The sequence below is a fragment of the Lytechinus pictus genome, chromosome 2 (genome assembly GCF_037042905.1).
Source record: "Lytechinus pictus isolate F3 Inbred chromosome 2, Lp3.0, whole genome shotgun sequence".
NCBI lineage: Eukaryota > Metazoa > Echinodermata > Echinoidea > Temnopleuroida > Toxopneustidae > Lytechinus > Lytechinus pictus.
The window spans coordinates 17,173,842-17,197,497 of NC_087246.1; the positions used below are offsets into that span (position 1 = coordinate 17,173,842).

Genomic DNA, 23,656 nt, shown 5'->3' on the forward strand with positions numbered 1-23,656 from the left:
TATGCGATTCAACAATTGGGCATCTCCTCGATCCGAGTCCACACCAATTACGTGGAGCGGCCTTTTAGCTTGTTCCCACACTCTTTCCATCTCCTCCATGTTTCCATATATAGATTTAGGTATAGGTTTATTCTTCTTTACTGCAAAAGAACACAAAATAATCTGTTGTCATTTTACATATAAATAGTTCGTATATATGTAAAAGACATAAACAGGCTGTTTCCATGCAGTGGATTCCCTGTTTTATTTTCTGCATTTTATATTTTGCATTATTTGTAATTTTTGGAAATAAACAAAAAGAATAAATGCAATGCAATGCAATCAATCAATATTTAACCGAAATTCTTTGAGTCTGCTGTTCAGAATGAGAATAGATCCGTATGCATGGTCTTAGAAATATGTTGTGTCCTTTTTTGTAATATTGCTCTCCTCAAGTTTTTAAAATGCCTGGTGTGCATTTTCCGTAGTTCTCATAGAGAGCATCATTTTTTATGTGATGACTTGCAAGGAAATTATTCTACCCTTAAATTGAAAATCTCTAAATTTAAATTACTATCTCTTTGGCTTGACCTTATTTTCGCCAGCTCCGAATCTTAAGAGGATCCTGCACTAGTCAATCGATGGACAATAGATTTGCCGATATGTCACTTTTTGTTGTGTGAAAGATCATTTTATAAGTCTGTAATAATTGCTTCCCGGCCAATATTTCAATTTATTTTAAGTAAAAACACCTTGGAATTTGTTGATAGTACCTTCGCCAAAATTGTATAGCCTACATTTAACAATGAGATGGGCCGATAAATTCTAATCTGTAATTGATCCTTTCTTTCCTTATTGACTGTGAGAATTGCTTGTGGATGTTGAGATCGAATGGTCTGTTGTACTGCGTGGCCTCATACAATCTACACTAGCTTCTATCAGCTGTGCACGTTCGCGCCACTTGGCGGGAGAGATTCGAAGTTGAGTTCGAGCGAGCGCTTAGCCCGTACGGCCGTGCACGTATACTTGGTATATAGGAACAAATAAATGCGTATGTTGACCTGTGCAGAAGCCTGAGATAGTTTGAGCATTCGTCAAAGAAACACAAATTCTCCACTTTTGCTCACATTAATTCATAAAGAAAATGAATAATTTGCTAACCAGAGGAGCCATTGCGGTAAGTCGATGCCCATCCATGGTGTCGTTCACTGCCAGTCACCCAGTGTTTGTTGTTGATACTGAGACTGACTCGGCTGCTAAATCATGTTAATTGTTATGGCTTATGCTTCCTCAAGTTCCTGAAACACATTGACTCTCGTCTCTTTGATTATTTTTCAATATCAAGAGTCAAGTTTGAGCCTAACGTTAAATCAAAAGCTTCAGTCTCTGTTTTGTTTTTGTTCGGCATGCATAACTAACTTGTTACACTTTTCTTCACTAAGTAACATTCTAAATTAATTGGTGGTCCCCAAGTCTGCGCGCCTATGAAACTACATGCCTAACCATGCTAAAGATTTGAGTTAAGATTTAACATGAATTTCCTTTTATTTCGCAAAGTCTTTCATTTGATAATGTTCCTTATATGTTGTTATGAGTAAGTGCATGTGCCAAATATCTCATAAAAATTTGAAAGAAATAGATCCAGACCCCTATGACTGTACGATTTTCTTGGAAAAAACCTTCGGCAGTCATTTTCAGATTGAACAAAAAAATGGTGTCCCATGTCTGCGCATAGCCTGAAGTTGAGGACTCCATGATGATGTTTTTTTAATATTTTGACATATACTTCTTCATCATGGAGCCTTGAACCTAACCGCCGGCCATATGGATATGTATAAGAGACACATGTAGTTGTTGTTTACACATGTAAACACAGGTGAAATCGGTTTGTAGGGGTGAATTTTATTTACATGAATTTTATTTTCATGCGCCTGCCCTAATGCGTATAAAGGGATAAAAATTATTTCACTATAAATGGTAAAAATGAGACGTTTCTTACCAGACCGATCTCCTGTAGATCCCTCGATCCGTTTGTCAATAAAGCAAATACAATACAGCCTGACCCTTGAACCGCTTCGTTATGACGTACATCCGATTAGCGATGCCGTTTTGAAGAACAATTTATAGATAAAAATTTTTATTTCACAAATACTAAAATTTAATACGTGATTATAAATAATTAGTATAATACTAGTAATAGTCACTAGTGGCTGACCTTCTTTATAGACAACACAAATTACTCTTTGGCATTTTTATTCAAAGGGATTCACACTCACAACCTTGCAATCATGAGTCCAATGCTCTTACCACATGACCCAGTTAGAAAATTATGTATTTTGCAAAATTTAACTTTGTCCTATATTCAGTGTAACTCCACATTCCATGATCACATAATCACATCAGATGGCAAATCATAATAAAGAAAGTGATTTACTTTTCATAGTTCAGTTTCAGTATAAACAAAAAAGAAGGTATGTCTCAATCTTGAGGTGCGGAACTTCTTTGAGGGGTTTTAAAATGGGCTATGTACATGTCTCCTAATCATACTAAAATTGAATCTTGATCTGAATGTGTTTAGTGTATGGGGGACTTAAAGCTACCAACTTTGTTTGCAAACAATAGAAACTCACAATTTGAAGATATTTGAACAAATTTTTAAAGTATATTATGTGTGGTAAATATTCTAAAAATCATCCAAGAGAAATGGTACAGTGTATGAAAAAAGTTACTAATGAATTTCCTATAAGTATTTTCCGAACACCTCTTTCGATATCCCCGCGCAATTTTGAAGGGGTCCTAAATCTACGCACTTGATTTACCATGCAAAAATTAGTGGATTTCCTGTGCCTCAACTTCCAAAATATGTTCATATTATTGTACCATATGAAAATAATTAAAGTGTACATAACTTCAGTTGCTTTTTTTTGCATTTTGGGATTTATTGCAGCCTCGGCAGGAAATATGGATAGGAATAATTCATCACTCCAGTTACAGATCTATAGAGTGCGCATTTTGCCATTGAAAATTAGTGGTGCAGAGCTTTTAGGACCTACATAGCTCTAAGACCCCATACCATAATTGTTTTTCATCTTTCTTTACTTTTTCTATTTCTTTTTAGGCCATTTTCCAAGAAAAAGTTGTCAGTTGCCCTGTATTACAGCTTCTGGTAAGTATAGATGGTGATATTACAACAGGTTCATGAGAAAATAATGAAAATCCTGCAACATACAATTGGAGTAAACATAAAGTTCACATGCAATTCGGCAATTGCACACAGACCAACTGCTAAATCTGTAAATTATATTGTATCTTAGAAAGATTGTCATGCACTTTCGCCTGATTCGTATTCTCTAATATTGAGGTAAATATCTTATTTTGATCTTCTGCATATAAACAGGATAGGTGGGTTAATTTATATTCATCTTCACTAGAGTGTTTCAGATGTTTATGCACATATCCTCACCAGAAACTTTTTATTGTTGAGGTGCGGTGAATTCAAATGAATAGAATAATTATTAGTGACGAGATGATGGTATGATGCTATTTTAAAAGATATATAAGCCTAAGGACACATGAGTAAAACTTTTTTTTTACTCATGTAAAGGTGTTTTTTTTAAACAAATGATTGATATTAAATTTTGCTCAGTTATTTTGTAACCCACACGGGAATGCATTAATAGTTAATATTCCAATTAAGAATAAGCCCTTATGTGTGAAAGTAAATTTGTCATGGCAACACAAACCACAAATTTCCAGATAGATTATTTGGTATTTGATTTCATGCAGGCTTGTAAGAAGATGAATGCAGCATCCAGTGGTAAAGCTGTGGATCGTTATCGTCTTATGCTCTCAGATGGAGAGCATACATGCACAGGTAAAGATGGTTCAAGTTTAAAGAAACCAGTTGCATATCAAGAAAAAACAGCATCTGTGGCAAATTTTGCACCAACTTTTGATGTTTTGGGTATTCCTTTGTTTTCCTTTTGTTTTTGCTACTCTTTAGTCCTATTTGTGCCCCCTGAAAGTGGTGCCTTAAGAAGGCATTTTCCCTCTTGCTACTTTGTAGATAAGCCACCGATAGTACATGTTGTAGCTATTGGACTGCATGGTAGAGTGATATTGATACTAGTATATGGTGGTTTGGAAACCTCATTTAGACAATATTGGACAGACTTGAGGGCAATGTGTAGGAATAACAAAACTAATTTACTTTGAAATTATTAATCCTTTGACCAAGATGATGAAATAATATCGAAACATAATGGGTCAAAACTTGTGAAAATGTGTGGATGCTAATTACTGACATTTGGAGTATATAATGGATTATGTCATCACTTGCCTTCCAGGGATTAAACTGAGATGAATGAGATGAACTCTTTATAAATAAAGATAAATTCTTGGTCTGGAGGAGTCACCATGTTTGGATCCAGAATTTAGCAGGGAACATTTTTCCCCAAAAATGTTGACAAAAAAAATTTGGAATCTGCTCTTACATAGAGAATATTTCTAGCCCCACCCCTTTCTCTAGGAGTTCATTTCCTATTTCCCTGAGCTTTCACTTTGTCATTGAGAAAATAATGAAACCCTAATTGTTAGATGTAATATATTAAAATTAGACCAAGAGAGTACAAGTTTCTATATTTTTTTCCTTATTTTGACAGCCATGTTGGCTACACAGCTCAATGAGATGGTTTCAACAGGAAAGCTTGATGTCCAAGCTGCCATGAAACTCAATAATTACTCCTGCAATCAAATTGCTAATGACAGGTATGTGTAGAGGAAAGAATGAGAAGAGATCCCCTAACTTAAATCTTGAATCCATAGAGGTACTGAGTTCCCTTTGGGACCAATTACACCTGGAATATGAAAAGAAAGAAGAAAAAAAAATGTGCATAACATAAAAATACCTTTTCCTTGGTAGTATGCGATGCCGCTCTTGAATTTACTCATGGTATGTCTATATTTATTTCAAAAAATGAAAATAAGTTGACAATTTTAGATTTTTGCCAACTTGAGAAGGAAAAGCAATTGTGCCTCTATGTAAAACAAATATGTTGACAGGGGATAGAGAGAATCTGGTGAATGTGACATTGTTTGAAAACAGAAACCATTTCACTGAAATATATCTTTTGAATAATATATGATTTGTTTTTTCACTTTCCAAAATTAAACTTCACCTTCAACTAATTGTCACAGGGTTTGAATTAATCAAAGGACATGGCTATGGATGCTGTGTTAATAGGCCTCTTTTTGGTCTTGTAGCTTTGTTGTGTCCCCTTTTTTTCTAATTCGTGCTCTAATATAGAATTTCGAATCCCAATCACAACAGGTATACCCTTGGGCGAGGTATTTTATTCCAATTGTCTAGTCTTTCGGAGGAGACTCTAAGCCGTCGGTCCCGTGTAAAGGAGAGTCACACCATTTGCACGTTAAAAAACCTACTCCTCTTTTCGTAAAGAGTAGGGAAGTTATCCCGGGGAAGTAGTTAACGTATTAATTTATTACTGGTAATTACTAATTTATAATCCTGTTCCTTTGTAAAGTTGCATTAGGGTAATTTGTACTGTATTATAGTAACCTTTCCAGATTAACTGTCCGACACTTATATGACACGCATGTGTTGATAGTGTCGTTAATTTTTTATTAATCAATCTAATATAGAATTGTGCCCAATGGAAAAGTGGTCTTCACATAAAAATATCAAAACTTTTTTTATTTTTTCTGTTTGCAAAAGCGATATTGCCTTGATCTGCACTAAAGAAGTAAATTATAATCTCTTTATATTAGGCGAGTCATTGTGGTCTTGGATCTGGACATTGTGAAGAAAGGAAGCGAAATTGGTATGACGATTGGAACCCCTTCACCGATGAGAGCTCCAGGACAGGGAGCAGGACCTGGACCAGGTTTGTGACAAGTCTTGGTCTACTTATAAAGTTTATATGATTCTGGGCAGGTTTGTGACAATTCTTGGTCTATATTGTTTATATGGTTCTAAACTAGATGGAAGGACATGGGCCAGATATATAAGAAATGTTGGTTCACCATAGTTTTCAAGAGAATAAAAATGTTCTTTCTCATTTTACAATAGAGAGTATAATCTGGACTAGGTTAGTAAAAAAAAAAAATGTCTTCTTTTTGAACCATGAGATATAGAACAGAACCTGGCTAGTTCAATTTTTGGTCATTTCGCTATTTTACTTGTCAGTAATGTTATGATTGCTCTATACATATGTGATTGCTTTTCTCCATTCTCTATCTCCAACCCACATCCGTATTCCTTGTATTATATTTGTAATTTCCATTGATATCCATTCTTCGATCTGTAGATTATTTTTTAGAGGTTTTGGAAAAATTGCTTCTTGTGTTTCTACGTACAGTCCTTCTATTTATGTCCCATTATTAACAACATGAGAAGAAGATTTGGGTATAGAAATGTTGAAACTGTTTCATAAACCTAAACCTTTTTATGAATAACAAAATGCAAGAATTCTATGAGAATTTGTTCTGTCATTCAAGTGCCATAATTGCCACATAATCATATTTTGATATAAAATGCCCATATTTGAACTCAACCCAAAATTTTTCTAGTCTTATTTTATCTTTTGGAAAAGAAATTAAACTTGTTTATGAAGTTAAGCACAATTAGTTGTTGTGGTGATGTGGTCTAACCAACTCATCTTTCAAACAGAAGGTCATACATTTGAATCCCAGACATGGCATCTTTTCATTCAGCAAGAAATTTTGCTGCTCTCAACCCAGGTGAGGTGAGAATTAATTCCTTGAATGCACAGACAACAGCAGGAGCCAAATAATAAATCAATAAGACAATGCACCCTTGAATCGGCAATTATGTAAAACAAACTTTATGCTATATACTACCATTATAGCAATTGCAAAACGACAATTTTAATCATTAACATTCTTTCAGTAGCTTGTAACAGTAGCTTCCATTGATTACAAAATGAGCGTCCTCGTGTGTTTTTTATTGAGCAGTTCAGCAGCAGTCCAGACCTGATAGTACAGTGAGTCATGAAGCACCCCAAGCAGCCAGACCTACCAGCTATGGAACAGGAGGTAAGTTGGCTGGTGATAGGTTGGGGATACCTCAGGTAAATTAGATGTGACAGGCTCAAAGGACAATTGAACATCAGTGGAAAAAAAATAGAAATTGCCGAAGAATAATTTGAGCTCTTTGAAGACCATTTTACCTGAGCCCAATAACACAAAGCTTAGCATATGGCTGTACAGTTGATTTTTCACATTGGTTGCGCACTATGTTTTCTATGTGTATGATGGTCTTTCCATACTTAAATGGTGAAGAACATATTTCAGTTATTTTTCCCCAGTGAATTTATTAATGAGTCAAGTACCAGTTTGTTTTGCAAAAATTGAACCACTCCTATTAATGATTTGTGTCATGACTGAGCCACAATTTTCGACCTAAGTTTGAATGAAACGCGAGTTCAAAATACGCTCTAACATGTCTTGGCTTTCTCACTATGTATTACTGTAGGATAATGCCCAACATTCTAATTGAAACGATCCATTCATCTTACTCCCATTAAGGGACCGAGATGCCCAATCAGTTATATATTGGGAGGAGAGACATGTGGGTCATAGTGATTCAATTCGTTTTTCGCTTCCCATCCTAAACAAATAGTAATGCAGACATGCCAACCGTTCCCTTTTTAGAGTATTTGTTCCTCTTTTTTACTATGAATACACCAATACTTTTTTGTATGTTCTGTTACTTTTAATTTTCCGATCATGGAGTATGTATTATACACAGTGCGTGACACTAGCGCCGGTCCGACAGTCCCAGACCGGTAAAAAATCACTGTCGGGCCAGTAACTTGTTGCATGAAAAGAACAAATACGAGCACATGTTTGAAAGGATGAACTATCAAGTTTTCAAGTAAAGTCATTTCACATTTTTTTCACCGATCTCACTACAACATGCTGGCAATTGTTACGATGAGACAAATTAAAAAAAAATACTCTTTTTTTTTCAAAAAATACTTTTTTTCCTTCTAAGAATACCCTTTTTTTGTTGTAGAAGGTTGGCAGGTCTGGTAATGACAATAATTTGATGGGATTTGGTTTTCTGTTTTACATTCCCAGCCGCTCCATCTAACTCAAGACCTAATGGTAACAAACAACAAGGTTCATTCTATGGTCAGTCAAACCAGGCTACGGGGAGTAACACTTCACCAAAGAAGGTCCATCCAATCTCTAGTCTTACCCCATACCAAAACAGGTAAGGATTGTCAAAAGTTGAAATTGTCTGACAGATATTTTCACCATATTCAGTCTCGATTTTTCAACAAGTTAGGAGTCATGGTTTTAAAGGTAAATGCTAGTTTTGGTAACGATACCAAAATGAGTTCGTACAGAATCCAATGAAATGACCACCAAAGTGTCTGTTTGCATAAATAAAACGCATGTGCCAAAGCATTCTGGAAGAAATTGTGTAATTGCTGAGAAATCAGCAAATAAGCACAGGATTCCGGTAGAGCGTCGGGCCCGACGCTCAAAGCAATAATTATACACAGTCCCATGTGCGCTTATCTGTTTTGGGGAAGTTCAGTCTGAACATTTTTCAGCGTAGATTTCAAGATTTCACAAAGTTCAGTTTATGTAACTGTACCAGATCTAGATCCTCGATGATATACTGACAATTAAGCCTGGTTTTACAGACTTTCTCATGAAATCAGTGTTTACTGCAACTACTGGAATTTCTCTTTAAGCCTTTCTCTAATTTTTTTCCTTTTTTATTTCTCTCTCTCTCTCTGTCTTCTCCCTCCCTATCTATTTCCCTTGTTATCATTACCCAGATGGACTATCAAGGTACGTGTGACCAACAAGTCCAAAATCCGCACTTGGAGCAACGCCCGTGGTGAGGGGAAGCTCTTCTCCATGGATCTCTCAGATCAGTCAGGCGAAATCCGCTGCACTGCCTTCAAAGATACGGTGGATAAATATTACGACATGATAGAGATTGGAAAGGTAATGATGATTATATTTGAAGCGATGATAGTGGTGATGGAGATGGTGTTGGTGGGTGGTGATGATGGAAGTAGTGGTGAAGATGATAATGGTGATGACGATGATGGTGTTGATTGCATTGGTAATGATGGTGTTGGTGATGAACATGGTAAATGTTAAGCATATCTCTTTATTTTACACCAACCCACCTCACCCCCCACAGATTTACTTTGTATCTCGAGGCACTCTGAAGCCGGCTAATCGACAGTACACATCCATCAACAATGACTATGAGCTTACATTCAACAATGATACGATGGTAGAGCCTTGCGTCGAGGAAGACGTGTCCATTCCAGCTGTTCAGTTTGACTTCAAGAGTATTGCCCATCTTGAGGACACGGCTGAAGATTCAATGATAGGTGCGCTTTTAGCTCGTATATACACTTTTCTCACAAGCTTGGCTCTTTGAGAGTCTGTGTTGCCCAAAGGGTGCGTAGTACCCCTTGTGTTTTTGCGTGATATTAGTTAAAGAAGGCATGCAATGAATAAGCTTTACATCTGCAATACATAGAAAAAATACATAGACAAAATGGTTCAAGGATAAATATTCAAATACATGTGTTTCGTATAAAGGTCTCAAAAGGCAGTCTTTCTTGTCAGAACACCTGAATCATGTGTAAAATAAATGGGTGCGCGAATATTAGACACCGGTGTTTATTGTGTTTAATCTAAAAATAGCAAGCTGTGGTTTTATAATCACAATCCTGATCATTTCTCTTTTTATTGAATATTCCAATGCTCAGACGTGATTGGTGTGTGTAAGAGTACTAGTGACCTGGCTTCAGTGACCATCAAGTCATCTAATCGAGAGGTCAATAAGAGGTCAATTCAGCTGGTTGATGATTCTCAGAAAGAAGTTTCTCTTACTCTTTGGGGCAAAGAGGTAGGTACAGTGTCTGCATAAGTTCACCTTCCATAAAGCCAGTGTTTTTTCCCCAACTAGATATGCTATGCTTGTGTTTTTTACGTCTTCTAAGTGGAAATTTACAGAGTCCAGTAGTTTTTTGTGGGCTGAAGAGATTTTTCTTGGGCAGATTCACCTGTATTTCATCTTGATCACTAAATTTGGAAAATTGCAGGTGGCCTAAAACAGAGTTTTGAAACCTGAACCCTGTGCAGACATTATGGCTTGGGATGTTTTAAAAATAGCATTTCATGATTTCAGCAAAGACATGTAGATAATGACCCAGAGACTGTATACTACATTCCTTCACATTGGTATTCAATGCATGCTACAATCAGGCGTGGATCCCAGGGGGAGGGGGGGGGGGGTATTTGGTGCTGTTCCTGACTAAAAGATGTTAGACTTAAGCAGATCACTACCATTACACCCTCTAAATTGGCAATGTCATGGATACCACAAAATAAGTTTGAAAAACACATGTTAGCAACTTTTCATTAGAATTTTGCTCATCCTTCATTTTGACTCTTGCTATATCAGTATTTAGGTTTTTTAAAGGTTTGAAATTCAATTAAAAATTTAAAGATGTTGCCCATTTGAAGAACAAAAGCAAATATTGCTTGAACTTATAATAGCTGTGTCCCGGCAATAGACCGTATTCATCATATCCCCTGTGAGGACTGCATAAATTCCCTTTGACATACCAAAGATTTTTTCCTCCCGAATCTTGATTTAGGCTGAGGAGTTTGATGGCTCCGGAAACCCTGTCATTGCAGTAAAGGGAGCTCGTCTGTCTGGGTTTGGAGGAAGATCGTTGTCTGTCCTACAATCAAGTATCTTCCAGGTCAACCCAGACATCCCCAAAGCACATCACCTCAAAGGATGGTACGTTAGTTATTATTCTCTATTCTGTGCTGTTCATTTTAGCAAAAATATTTATTTAAATTTATGTATGCATATATTTTTAAAAGGAAAAGAAGAAAGAAAGAAGGAATGAAGGTTGATGTATATAAGCCCTCATAGCGTACCTTCTTAGATAGCATAGAAATGCAAACATAAATGAAATAGAAAAGGTAGTTTGTGTTTATTGAACACAGAAAGCATCTTTTATATCTCATTGGAGGAGCAAGTTCATTTACTTTCTCACCCCTCCCTTCTTGAACACCCCTTGTCTTAGAAAAATTTAAATATTGATAGGTCACATCTTCATTAGAAAGGCCATGTTAATGATTTACCTTAAAGGGGAATGAAACATTTGGAACAAGTAGGCTTGAGTCAAAACAGAAAAATCAAAGAATAAGAACAAAGAAAATTTGAGAAAAATCTGACAAATAATGAGAAAGTTGTGAGCATTTGAATATTGCAATCACTAATGCTATGGAGATCCTCCCATTGGCAATGCGACAAGGATGTGTGATGTCACATGTGAACAACTTTCCCTTTGATGGACTATAAAATACCCCCAAGATGTCTCTTTTTGCTTTTCTCATAGTGATACAAACTCTTTATCCATGATGTATTTAAAATCTGTATTACATGCCCTCCTGTGGAAGGAACACATGATCTACTGATAGATGTGATAAAAGAGGCACTTTAAGTGAAATATATACTAAATTAATGGGGAGAGTTGTTCACAAGTGACATCAAACATCTTTGTCACATTGCCAATGTTAGGATCTCCATAGCATTAGTGATAGCAATATTCAAATGCTCATAACTTTCTCATTAATTGCCCGATTTTTCTCAAACTTTCGTTGATCTGTTTATTTTTCTGTTTCACACAAGCTATCTTGTTTCAAAGGTTTCATTCTCCTTTAAAAGCAGTTTGTCATTACATCCTAAAGAAACGAAAGCCTTCCGTAGAGACCACTGTAGGGTAACGCAATGTTTGCTCCTGCTACAATTCCTCTTCTGCTGATTTTCTGAAAATATAGGGTTAGGAGTTTTTGGTTCAGAATGATGTGATGATTAGGGTCAGGGTTAGGTTGAAATTAGGGTTTGGCTTAATATGGGGATTGGAGCAAATGTCATGGAGCTGCCTGTTTTAAACCACTCATCTTATCTCCTTGTGTAGCTTTGCAAACACTTAAGTCTGCCTAAAAGTTGTGCTTAACCCTAAAATGGGGGGGGGGGGGGTTGAATCAACCCCCCCCTCAACATTTTCTGCGATCATTCCGCCGCGCGAATTTTTTTGACCGCGCCACTCGCAGAGTTTATACTTTTGAGTCTCGCGCATCTTTTGAGACCAAATTTACGACCCCCGGGAAGTGGTTCCGAAATTATGCAACATTTTGTAAGTGCATGTCAGACCAAAAATTGTTCCAAAACGTGATTTAGTGTACAAAGTCAATGCAAATTGAGTTTTCTCATCTTATTCATAAAGATATGATTATTGTTACTTTATACAGCTGAAAGCAATTGATTTTAGCATAATTATGCTTCAAAAAGGTTGTGCAATAAATCTGGTGAAAAAAACAAAGAAAAACAAAAGGTTGAAAAACAAAGAAATACATAAGAAATTCATAAAACAATAAAATACATAGGAAATTGATTTCCAAACCGAAGTTTTTTTCAATTGCCATTGTTAAGAATGCTACAAAGAATATTTTTACCCAAAAATTAGCATTCTAGGAGCTTTATTTAGTGAATTAGAGCAAAATGTATGATTTATGCATAAATTAGCATAATGAATTCATATAAAATGAAATCTCATTATTTTGGAAAATTTTACCATACAGCCTTGTAGATTACATCGCACACTACCAGCATGCAAATTTTTGCGGCGCTCGCGCGATTGGCGGCTGAGATCTCAGGGGGGGGGGGTTGAATCAACCCCCCCCCCCCCGGCCACAGAACAGCCAAAAAAGCCCGGCCTAGTTAGGGTTAAGAGCTAACACTTGTGTGATTTTTAGCACTGCTTAGCGCATAATCTTGTTGATGGTTACACACTTTCAGACCTGCCAACCAGTACGTTTTAGCCGTATTTAGTACATTTTTGCAACCAAAATACGGCAGTACGTTTTTTCTTTGAAAAATACGTTTTTTTTTTTACTAAATCATAATTTATTGAGAAAAATAATCTCTATATGTCTCTATTTCATAAAACGTACACAAATATGGTTAATAGATCAATGTTATTTCAGGTAACTTTTTTTTTTTCAATCATTTTGTTTAAACCAGGGTGACGATATACACATGTTTTAATGGTTTTTTTTTTCATCTGCAAGAGCAGTGCGCATTTTAGCTTGCATGCAGCTTGAGCGCCGCGATGAGCGAGTGCGCCAAGCATTTTATTATGAAATACACTTTTTTTGGGAAAAATACATTTTTTTTAATCACAGAATACAGTTTTTCATTCCCAGAGGTTGGCAGGTCTGCACTTTCCCTGAGCATCTGATCAATACCATGATGTGATCTATAACACACACAAATGGAAAATTAAGTGAGATTTTTCAATCAGATTTAACTCTTGGTGAGTGGTCTTGAAAACAAGTTTCGTCAATTCTGTTTGACCCTTAACATTTGACCTTTATGTAGGTTTGACAGCGAGGGTCATTCCCAGGATTCCCAGTCCATCTCAAGTAAGATGGGAGGAGGCGGAGGATCAAACACCAACTGGTTGAACTTCCATGATGTTCATGCTCAGAACCTCGGCCAGGGTGAAAAGGTAAGACCTAGAACAAATAAATAATGCCGGTCCACACAATTGGCACTCCATTCCAAGGGAAGTTCATTGATGAGAAATTTGTTTAGAGAAAAAATCATGTGTAACTCTGTATTCATATTGAATTATAATTATTCTCGTAATATTTTTTTTTTCTTTGTCTCCTCAGCCGGATTATTTCACAGTAAAAGGAACGATACTCTTTGTCCGGAAGGAGAACTGTATGTACATGGTAAGTCAAGCTATGCACAACATGCTCATGTAGAATGAAGATGTCACTGCAGAGTCATCTAATATCAGAGAGAATACTTGTTCTGGAATATTCTTTAGTGTTTACCTGAACCAACCTAGAGTCGCAAAGATCTTTGTTTGACTTAAATTCTTGGTTGTGTATGATTATACAGTGCGTCCCACAAACAAAGGAAACCGGGATTCCCCGTTATACTTGTCAATATAGCAAAACAATTTACAGCCTAGCGATAAAGGCGGGTTTCCCTTTTTGTGAGACACACTGTATAACACATCTTGACTTTGATCAGATTATGCTCAGGGGGGAAATGCCACTGTAGTCATCAAAGAGGTTGAGAATAAGAAACTCTGCCAATGTTCATCAAATCATGGCTTTTGAGTAAAACTGAACTGTTTGTGAAACACCATGTAGGGGGCCCCTGTTTAATCTTGATGGAAATTATAGAATTCAGTAATGAACAGGTAAAGTAGAATTGAATTTGAAGTAAATAAGTAGTAGCAGTAGTAGTCGTTGTTGTAGCAGTAGGAGCAGTAGTGTTGGCAATAGTAGTATTTAGCGGACACAGTAGCAGTAATAGTAGTCAACGCAATGTCATGATTTAAATGTTTTCTTTGATGTAGGCCTGTCCTTCAGCCGAGTGTAACAAGAAGGTATCAGAGAATGGAGATGGATCATATCGGTGTGAGAAGTGTGCCAAAGACTTTGAGGGTTTCAAATACAGACTTCTCCTCTCTGTAAGTATGGGTTAGTGCCCAAGGTTTGCACTGTGTCATTAGTACTGTATAAGCTGTTATTTTCGCGAATTGCCGATTGGCCGCTAATTTAACAACGCACAAAAATATTGACAAATTTCGTATTCAGTGCCAATGTCCTCAACAGCAAAGCTTTTTTTCTATACACAGGTACATTGGCAGCTATTTGCATACTCCTTAATATTCAGAAGTCACATGACCAGAGGTTTTAGAGCTGTAAGATTCTGTTCACAAAATTCAACATTTTTGCACTTAACCAACTTTTCCAAAAATAAATCTAACAAAACACAACATCCAAAGACTGCTTTTACAGATCAAACTGTGACATGATGAATTTTCAGATCTAAAGTTACAACAAAAAAGGTGAAATTAAGCCATTTTTAAACTGTTTTTTACAGGAACATATACAGTATTGCTGCCCTATATTTCCATCCTTCCCCTGTAGTAGTAGTGGTGGCCAATGTTTGTACTGTGCCCTTGTACGGTTGTTGCAGAAAAGTGTCTTTGAGGGCTAGGAAACAAACCACCAAGGCTCTTGTGTCCTTTTGCAATCCACATACATTTGCCACTCTTCACCCAGGGGAGTGTTTTACTCAAGAACTTTTCAGAAATTATATCAGGCAAAGTCTGTTTTATTCAACATTTACCATGAGACCCCAACATTTACACAGATATTGACACCTTTGTTTTTTTAATGCCATGCCATTTCATAATGTCAATTTGTTCTTGAATATTAATCACTAATTTTACACATTTACCTTTGACTCATCATTATTAATAAAAAAAAAAGGTTGAGAAATATAGTCTCTTTTCAAAGGTGCATTCATATGGTGTACAGTGCATATTAACACCAGTTCTTAGGTGCATGATAAACAGCATTTGATGGTCACTTTGAGACAGTTTCCTCCATCATTTCAGATTTAAAAACAAGAAAAATAATCTTTAACATGACTTCTGATTGGTTGATCATTTGTACAGGCTAATGTTGCTGATGCTACAGACAACCAATGGATTACATGCTTTCAAGAGACAGCAGAACAGCTTCTTAATAAACAAGCCCAGGAACTAGGAAGCCTTAAAGATCAGGTGAGAAATGGGGGTGATAGTAAGAAAATATTGACCAGCATTGAAGGGGATGAAAGAGACTATTACCCTAGTGATGATTTGGATGTATCATGTTTATCCTTCAAAGTGAAGCTGAATGAAGATACATTTGTACGGTCTATGGAAGTGCTTAAATATGCACTTCATATGAAACCAAAAGGGTATTTCCATGATAAGCGGCATTAACGGTTAACCAAATTTTCATACCCTTTGATTCGGCAAACTACTACTAATTTTTTAGGTCAATTCTCCAGTGCATTGAGGATAAAATTGTCAATGTCTATTTCATTTCAAGTACTAATTTTGCTACAATACAGCCACACACCCAGGGTCTACATTATATAAAACATAGGAAAGTTTGTGACCAATGCTGGGGCTTGCTTGAGAACTGTAACAGAAAAAGGACACACACAAAAAATAGTCAACAAAGATAATTGATAATCTATCTTTCCTTAGTGTGAGATATATGAGACTCAGAGATATTACAGTTTCCTAGTCTTTCTTTTTCTCCCTTTTCTTGTCCTTCCTCCCCCCCTCCATATTATTACTTATTATTATTACTTATTTACTTATATGGTGCTTTTTCCATAAGGCCCAAAGCGCTTGCAATGTAAATACTATTGCTAAAACTATGAAACTACAAACTACGAAAGAGATGGGTTTTTAATGCCTTTTAAAAATTTATATTGATGGAGACTGTCTTATTATAGGCAAATCATTCCAGTATTTTGAAGCTGACACAGTAAAAGTTCTATCACCGGCTAATGTACAAGGTAATGAATATGTGAGACGAAGAGGGTCACCAGCCATATCTCCTTTTTGGCCTACTTCTCTTACACCCCACCCCTCCTTGTTCTTTTCTTCTCCATTTTCCTTATTTGCTTTATTCCCTTTCCCAATTTTTGCTCCTTTCTTCCCTGCCCCTCCTCTCTTGTCTTTAGCTGTTAATACAATAATACTTATTACAATAATGACAATATATATGTTCCTTATCTCTGTTGTTCATATTTTGCAGGGTGAAGCAACTGAAAGGGAATTTAATCAGGTCTTCCAGGATGCTTGCTTCAATGATTACATGTTTAAAATGAGGATCAAGATGGAAACATACAATGTGAGCAAAAATGTTCCTTTTTTCCTTCTATGTATTCCAAAGAGTAGCCCCATCTAATTACAATACTGTTATACTCGGGGGCCCCTGCATGATATAAAATACAATAAAAGTACATGAAGATAATTAAGTGTTGAATTAGTATTAGATTTGATGTATGCACTGTGCCTTAGTTGGTATACACAATTACATGCCATTGACATAAAGACGCTATCACACCTTTCTGTGCAAGCTTCTCAAGCTTGGTGCATACAGGGATTATCCAGCATGCAAAATACAATAGGATTGTCTGTGGGTAGACCAGGATTTTAAACAACTTTTGTATATTTGCAATTCTTTCTATTGCACTCGGGTCTGCCGGTTTTGACACTCATGATTCTTATATACCCAATCTATTGCCCAATTTAATGTTTCATTGCTAATTTCATACCTGGAAAGCGTTTCATGAAAGGACTTGTCAGACATTGTATCCGACAAGTCCCATTTTATCCGACAGTTACCATAGTAACAGTGCTTCTCAGCCAATCAAAATCCAGAAAAGTTGTCAGATCTGACAACTTGTCGGACAAAAATGTTGATGAAACGCCCCCCCCCCCCCCGACCTGATTTAATGACTGATAAATAAATACAGCTAAGAAATTTTTTTTTTCTATTCATGTATCTTGTATATTTATAGAGTTTAAAATACGAAGTTATCATTGTATACAGTTGGTTGCTTAAGTGTCAATCATATTATTTTGTTATTTTATTTTTATATTTATTTTTGACAGGAGGAGGCTCGTCTGAAATGCACATGTGTGAACGCTCAACCCATCAATGTCAGAGATTACACCAAGAAACTGATCAACGACATCAGACTTATGGCCTCTGCTTAGTGGACAAAGGGGGGCGCTGTAGTATTCTATCTTCCGATGATGTACAGAGATCATGACAGTATAAATATAAGTCTGATTGAAAATTTTGGAAGAGAGATATCCCAATGGATACTCCTGATGAATTCAACTTTAATAGCTCAACAATATACCATATTTCTTTTCAGTTGCAATATCCATGGGATATTGTGTACCAGATGATTGTTGCCACATGATTTGTACTTGGAAAGTTTTTCAACCTAACATGATTACAATAAATTTCAAAGTTATTAAGGTCTGTAACATTTTATTAGAGCTTGATCAAAGCATTTGTCCATTATATATTTGATGAGGAGTTTAGCCAGTCTGAACTCGTGCTTACCTGTCGTCTTGTTCCAAAATCTGTGCTTTTAACTATGGGTTGCCAATTGTGATACAATTTCTGTCAGTAAACGTTTTGCTTATGAGTTTATATGGTATGCAAACAATTGAAATCAGGGGGGTGTTTCACAAAGATTTAAGTACGACTTAAATCACACTTAAATGCCGACACGCACATTGATGGATATGTGGTAGTGCGCATCCTGAGCGCATGATATGACCAATGTGGTGATGTCTGCTATAACGTACGCAACTGGGTATTTAAGTGAGACTTTAAGTCAGACTTAAATCTTTGCGAAACAAATCCCTGGTCTCATTGGGTGTTTCCTTACATCAAGCTGTCCTGATAGGAACTTACACCAGGTAAACAAAATTTCTTCATGCTTAGCTCCTGTAATTAATCTCAGATATTTAACACATTTACACCATGAAAGGACTTCAGCTCACTTAAAGATTCATGTTCATTACAAATAAGGCATAATAATTTGATATTGGGAACAATTTCAAAGATACTCTCATCATGTTTGTGAATTAAAAGATAAAAATAATCGGATTACAATGCAACCATTTGGAGGGTTTGAAATTGATAGACATTGAATAATGAAAAGGTTTAAATAAAGATAGCATATTGACCAAGTCTAGAGCAAGAAACTTGTATGAATACTAACTTGAGATTGAAAACACTGAAACACTTGAAAGATGCAAAGTATAACTCAAACGCTATTTTAATGCAATGAAAAACTGCAACAGCAAAGTCATTCCAGCATGTAGTAGTTGATTGGAATCTAGTGTACAGTCTATATCAATTATCCATTATATGGGCTTTATAATGGAATATAAAATAAATATTTCATGTGATATCATACATAGATAGAATTAATAGGAAAGCTTGGTGCCTTTCCAGCTATCATATTTCGCTGCCATCATAGAGAAAACTAAAAAGGAACAAAAAAAATAAGAAAGTGCATATTATGAGGATAAGTATTTTCATGTACAGATGTAGATTACAAATGTTTTCTTTTTTGTTATATTTATATAGCATGGTATGGATTATGGGTGAGAATATGAAAAGGCAAAGCTATGTATTTTCTACAAAATATTGTAAATCTAGCAAATACAGTCTTTAGTTGTGGGCCCTACGACACAAGAGTGTTGGAATGGAGTGCAAAAAAATGCAAGAACACTTCTGATTGATTCCTAGTCAGTGTTTTGAACAAATTGGTCATGTTACAATGATATTGATTGGTCAATACCATTGAGTCGTGATTACAAACTTTACGTAATGGGGACGCTGTTGTATCTTTAACTTTTATCTCTTCCATACTCCTGAAGTAGTGTTTGTTTTTTGAGATGTATTAACATGTATGTCCTGTATAAAGATTTTTTCTCGTAAAATAATTTTTTTTCTGCTGGGCATTGTAATCCAAGCTATATGAGTGGTTTGAGGTTTAAGCCCTGGTTATGTCTTTTGGAAGGCGATGTTAAAGATCAGTCCCAGATGTAAATGATCATGTGAATGATACATGTCTGAAAAGATTAAAGAACATATATACACACTGTCTGTTATTGGTTAAAACTGATATGGTGTATATCCCTCTCTGTGATATTTGAGTATACTATCTCATCAGAATGTAAATGTCTTTTGAGGCAGAGCTTAGAAAATAATGTATCACTAAAATCCTCAATTTGGCGATATGATGGGATATTATCTTTTTCCATTTAAATTGTACAAAATACATCAGGACAAAATGTGTCAATTTGCGAATCTGTCTCATCTTTATGTTATCAGTATCTTGTTCAATGGTAAAAGAAAAATCACTTAAATTTGCAAATTGGCAACATGTTTTTTATCTATTGTCAGTTGGTATGTGGGCAGTTCCATCCTTTTTGTACACTTATCACAAACCCAAGTAAATCCAGTGTTAGATAAACAACAAAAAATAACCCCTTTCTCAAATACCATAAATTTTTAGTGCATCCTGTTATAGCAAAATACTTCTGTCTAAAAATTATGTTTAAAGTTACGTCATATTCATATAATGCACATTTATGAATGTGCTGTAGCGATGAAGTGCACTTGAGTGTATTTAGAATATGTGACAAGCAAGGGCATCATGCTCTTGTATAATAATCTACAGACTCTAAATGCTTGCATCATCACTAGCACCGCAAATCAAAAAAATATGTATTTGATTTATAAAACAGTTTGGCAGATGAATTTGTCATGGTAAGTGTGTTTGAATCCTTCCAAATTTTCTCGGATCACACGGATGAAGGAGGTCACATCCGCTTTCTATGACGACATCTCACCTCCTAAGCGTATCAAAATATTTGCCATAGTCTTCTCTTTAAAAGAAAGCATATTTCAGATGGCGTCTCAGTTTTTACGCGCTATGGGAAAAATGATGCGCCCAAAATGCGCAGTACTGCACACTAAAATGCACAGTGCTTTATTTTTTAAATGCGCAGCTGGAAGGTTTCATAGAATTAAAGCATAAACAGTAACTTGCATATGCACTGGCTGTTTGCTACATCTTTGAACCTGTTTCATAAATACATTCCAGCAAAATGATTTTTATTGAACATGATGTACTAAAAAAAGTTATGGTATTATTATTGGGAGGGGGGATATTTTTTGTTGTTTCTGTTGTAATAATCATTCATTTAATGAGACTTGTCTGGTCAAAAACACATTGCGCATTACATGAGGTGATGAAATTTAACTTGTGATATACTCATTATCTGCATTACTTTCTTATGTTAATAAAATGTTTTGAAGAAAACAATGAAAAACATTTGATGTCTGATATTAGCATTTCATTGCAGTACATTATTTTGTACAGGAGAAGTGGTTAGTCTGCAATCACAGACTCATATTTGACACTTTAACCAATAACAGGTCTAGAGTAAAGACTAGACTCCAAAGACTCTGTGTCAAATAAGGTAGAGCCAGCCACAGTACACAGTGAATCTAGTCTCACTACTTCAGACTCTGCATTATACACATTATGCGAATTGCAAAAACCAAATGTCTGTGACTGCAGACTAAGTAGTGGTTGTGATAAGTTTTGCGTGTTTAAACGCTAAGCCCTCTTTGATGTCTTCAAGCTTTGGTTAAGGTTTAAAAATGTGGATTTTAATGTATCATGTCACATTTCAATGCCATGTGAAATGTAAATATTACAAACAAAGTCTAGGTGATGTTTTTATTATTTGAAAAAAGCCACTTGATCTCTAATGTTAGTGATTGCATATCAGAAAAGGTGATGATAATGATGATGATGGAAATGATGGTGGTGGTAACGAATGATGATGATGATGATGGAGTTGATGATGATGATGATGGTGATGGTGATGGTGGTGGTGGTGGTGATGAATGATAATGAAGATGATGACGACGGTGGTGGCGGTGGTAGTGGTGATGAATGATAATGATGATGACAACGATGATGGTTAAGATGGTGACAATTATAATTAACATTGTGATGGTGATGATGATGATGAAGAATAAGAATATGATTATGGTGTTGATATGATGATGATTAAATGATTCCTAAATCATAAAATTAACAATTTCGCGCATAGGAATTGAAAATCATTTTGAAGAATATCAAACATTACACAAAGAGCTTCAAGCTAACATACTTTGCATTGCAAAATCGCCCTCTCGTGCCTGAGTAGTTATATTAAAGGAAGGAAGAAAAAAAAGAAGGAAGGAAATGAGGAAAGAAAGAAAAATATGAAGAAAAAAAAGAAAAAAAGATGAAAGAAAGAAAGAAATAAACAAAAGATATAATTAAATTAAACATAATCTTAATTATATTGTGTATTATTTACTCATTGCATTGATTGACTGCCTGAGTAAGCCGGTGTCCTCCCATCAGATTCTACAGACTATAGCCCTGAATTCTGATGATTGATGTAAAATTACATTATTCCAGCAATTGTTTGTAACTATTGTATGTTGAAATTTGAGGATATTAGGTTAATTTGCAATATTTTGTATTTGAAACTTGTTTATATAACAGAACTGTTGCTGACCTTGCGCCATGAGCGTCTCTGGACAGTACGAGTATGTGCGCTTTAAAAAAAAAAACCTTTTTATGTCAATGAATAATCTCGGCTCGCATTTCGCGCCAAAATGATTGCTTATTGAGATCTTGTAGGACGTATACTTACACTATCCAGTTTTTCAGATCGGAATAGGGCTATTCCCTATTCCATAAAATATGAACGTCTGACCCCCTATATGCATGTGGGACCTTCATGAATTTTCTGTCTCTGATTTCTGGTTCTTTTGACAGTCTGTAATGTTCTCAAAGGATCATGACTTGGTCAGTTTATGAAGTGAAGTAAAACTTGAGAAAAATGGGGGTCGGACGTACAAAAAGGTTGATCATTTCATGGAATTGCCCAATATCGAAAAATTTCAGCTGGCATTTCACGCCCGCATCGATTGTTTAAAATATATACCCATACTGTTTTTGGTTGCAAAAAGTGCTTAGAATGTCCAGTTTTCAGGTCGGAATATCAATTTTTCAGCTCGTGCTCATGCTCTTCCTGAATAATTGTAAATAGAACTATATCTCTTTTTCATGACAGTGCATATGAAAAAATTCAGCTCACGCTTCACATTCGCATTATTGGTTTGGCTAAATACACATTTCTTCCATGATTATGAAAATGCTTAGAATGTTCAATGTTCAGGTCTAAATAGGGCCTACATGAAATATAAAAATGAAGAAAAAAATGGCTAGCGCTTCGTGCTCGTATGATTTACTTATAGGTCGTATGGGATATCATGTTTTTTAAAGAATAAAGTGAAGGTGTTCTTTTCCTGCTTTTCTTCTTCTTCTTCGTTATATTCTTGTATATATTATCTATATATCTTATTTATTGGTAATAGTAAATTCTGATTCTTTTTCTTCATTTTTTAAATATGTAAATAGTACAATTTTACCATTTTATTATCTTAATTCTGTATGTCGAGGACCCCACTGGAAATAAGCTTTCGAGCTTTCGTGGGTCATCCTGTGCAAGCCTGTTGTTTTAATGCTACATTATGTTATGGTGACTTGCCAAATAAAATCAATCAATCAAATCAATCAATCAATTCTTATAAGTTAACACCGCCCCCACAAAAAAAAAAATCAGCCTTTAGCGGCCGATCGCGGAAAATGTATATGAAAATATCACTATATATACAAATCTTTTGAACGCTAATCTTTCAATCAACTACATTGGCCAATCATAGTAATTATAAGGACTATACTGATCGGATACATATAATATTCGTCCACCAACTCCACCCGCAAAACCGAGTGGGAATGTATTTACATAGTATACTACATGTATGAATGTATTTAACCTCCATCCCTCTCTAAACATAATCTATACTTAGCGCCAGTTTGAACATACAATCGAGTCCTTATTCAAAGGACTCAAGATCAATCCAATGAAAATATGGAAAAATCATTAAGATCTGTAACATTGACCTGTCTACGATCCCTTTGTATTGTAACAAACAGGTAGTATACAGGGGCCGCGGAAGCGGGGGGCTGGGGGGATGGGGCTTCAGCCCCCCCCCCACTTTTTTCCAAAACCATGTACAAAAACGTAAA

At 35.7% G+C, this 23,656-nt stretch overlaps 1 protein-coding gene across 2 annotated transcripts; it reads left to right on the top strand.

Moving 5' to 3' along the window:
* Window positions 1-916: 916 nt before the first annotated feature.
* Window positions 917-20,830, top strand: LOC129254675 (replication protein A 70 kDa DNA-binding subunit-like). Of its 2 annotated transcripts, XR_010296121.1 has the most exons (18): window positions 939-1,156; window positions 3,098-3,145; window positions 3,766-3,853; window positions 4,641-4,746; window positions 5,767-5,882; window positions 6,973-7,053; window positions 8,101-8,236; window positions 8,814-8,985; window positions 9,188-9,383; window positions 9,768-9,907; window positions 10,662-10,810; window positions 13,463-13,592; window positions 13,759-13,821; window positions 14,460-14,573; window positions 15,570-15,677; window positions 16,711-16,806; window positions 17,574-18,345; window positions 18,399-20,830. XR_010296121.1 is itself a non-coding variant. In XM_054893182.2 (17 exons), exons 1-17 carry the CDS (start codon window positions 1,124-1,126, stop codon window positions 17,676-17,678), a joined length of 1,881 nt encoding a protein of 626 aa, XP_054749157.1. In that variant the 5' UTR covers window positions 917-1,123; the 3' UTR covers window positions 17,679-20,830. The 2 variants fall into 2 exon arrangements, 1 of the variants encoding a protein (XP_054749157.1); XM_054893182.2 differs by having other exon boundaries at window positions 917-1,156; window positions 17,574-20,830.
* Window positions 20,831-23,656: the final 2,826 nt, after the last annotated feature.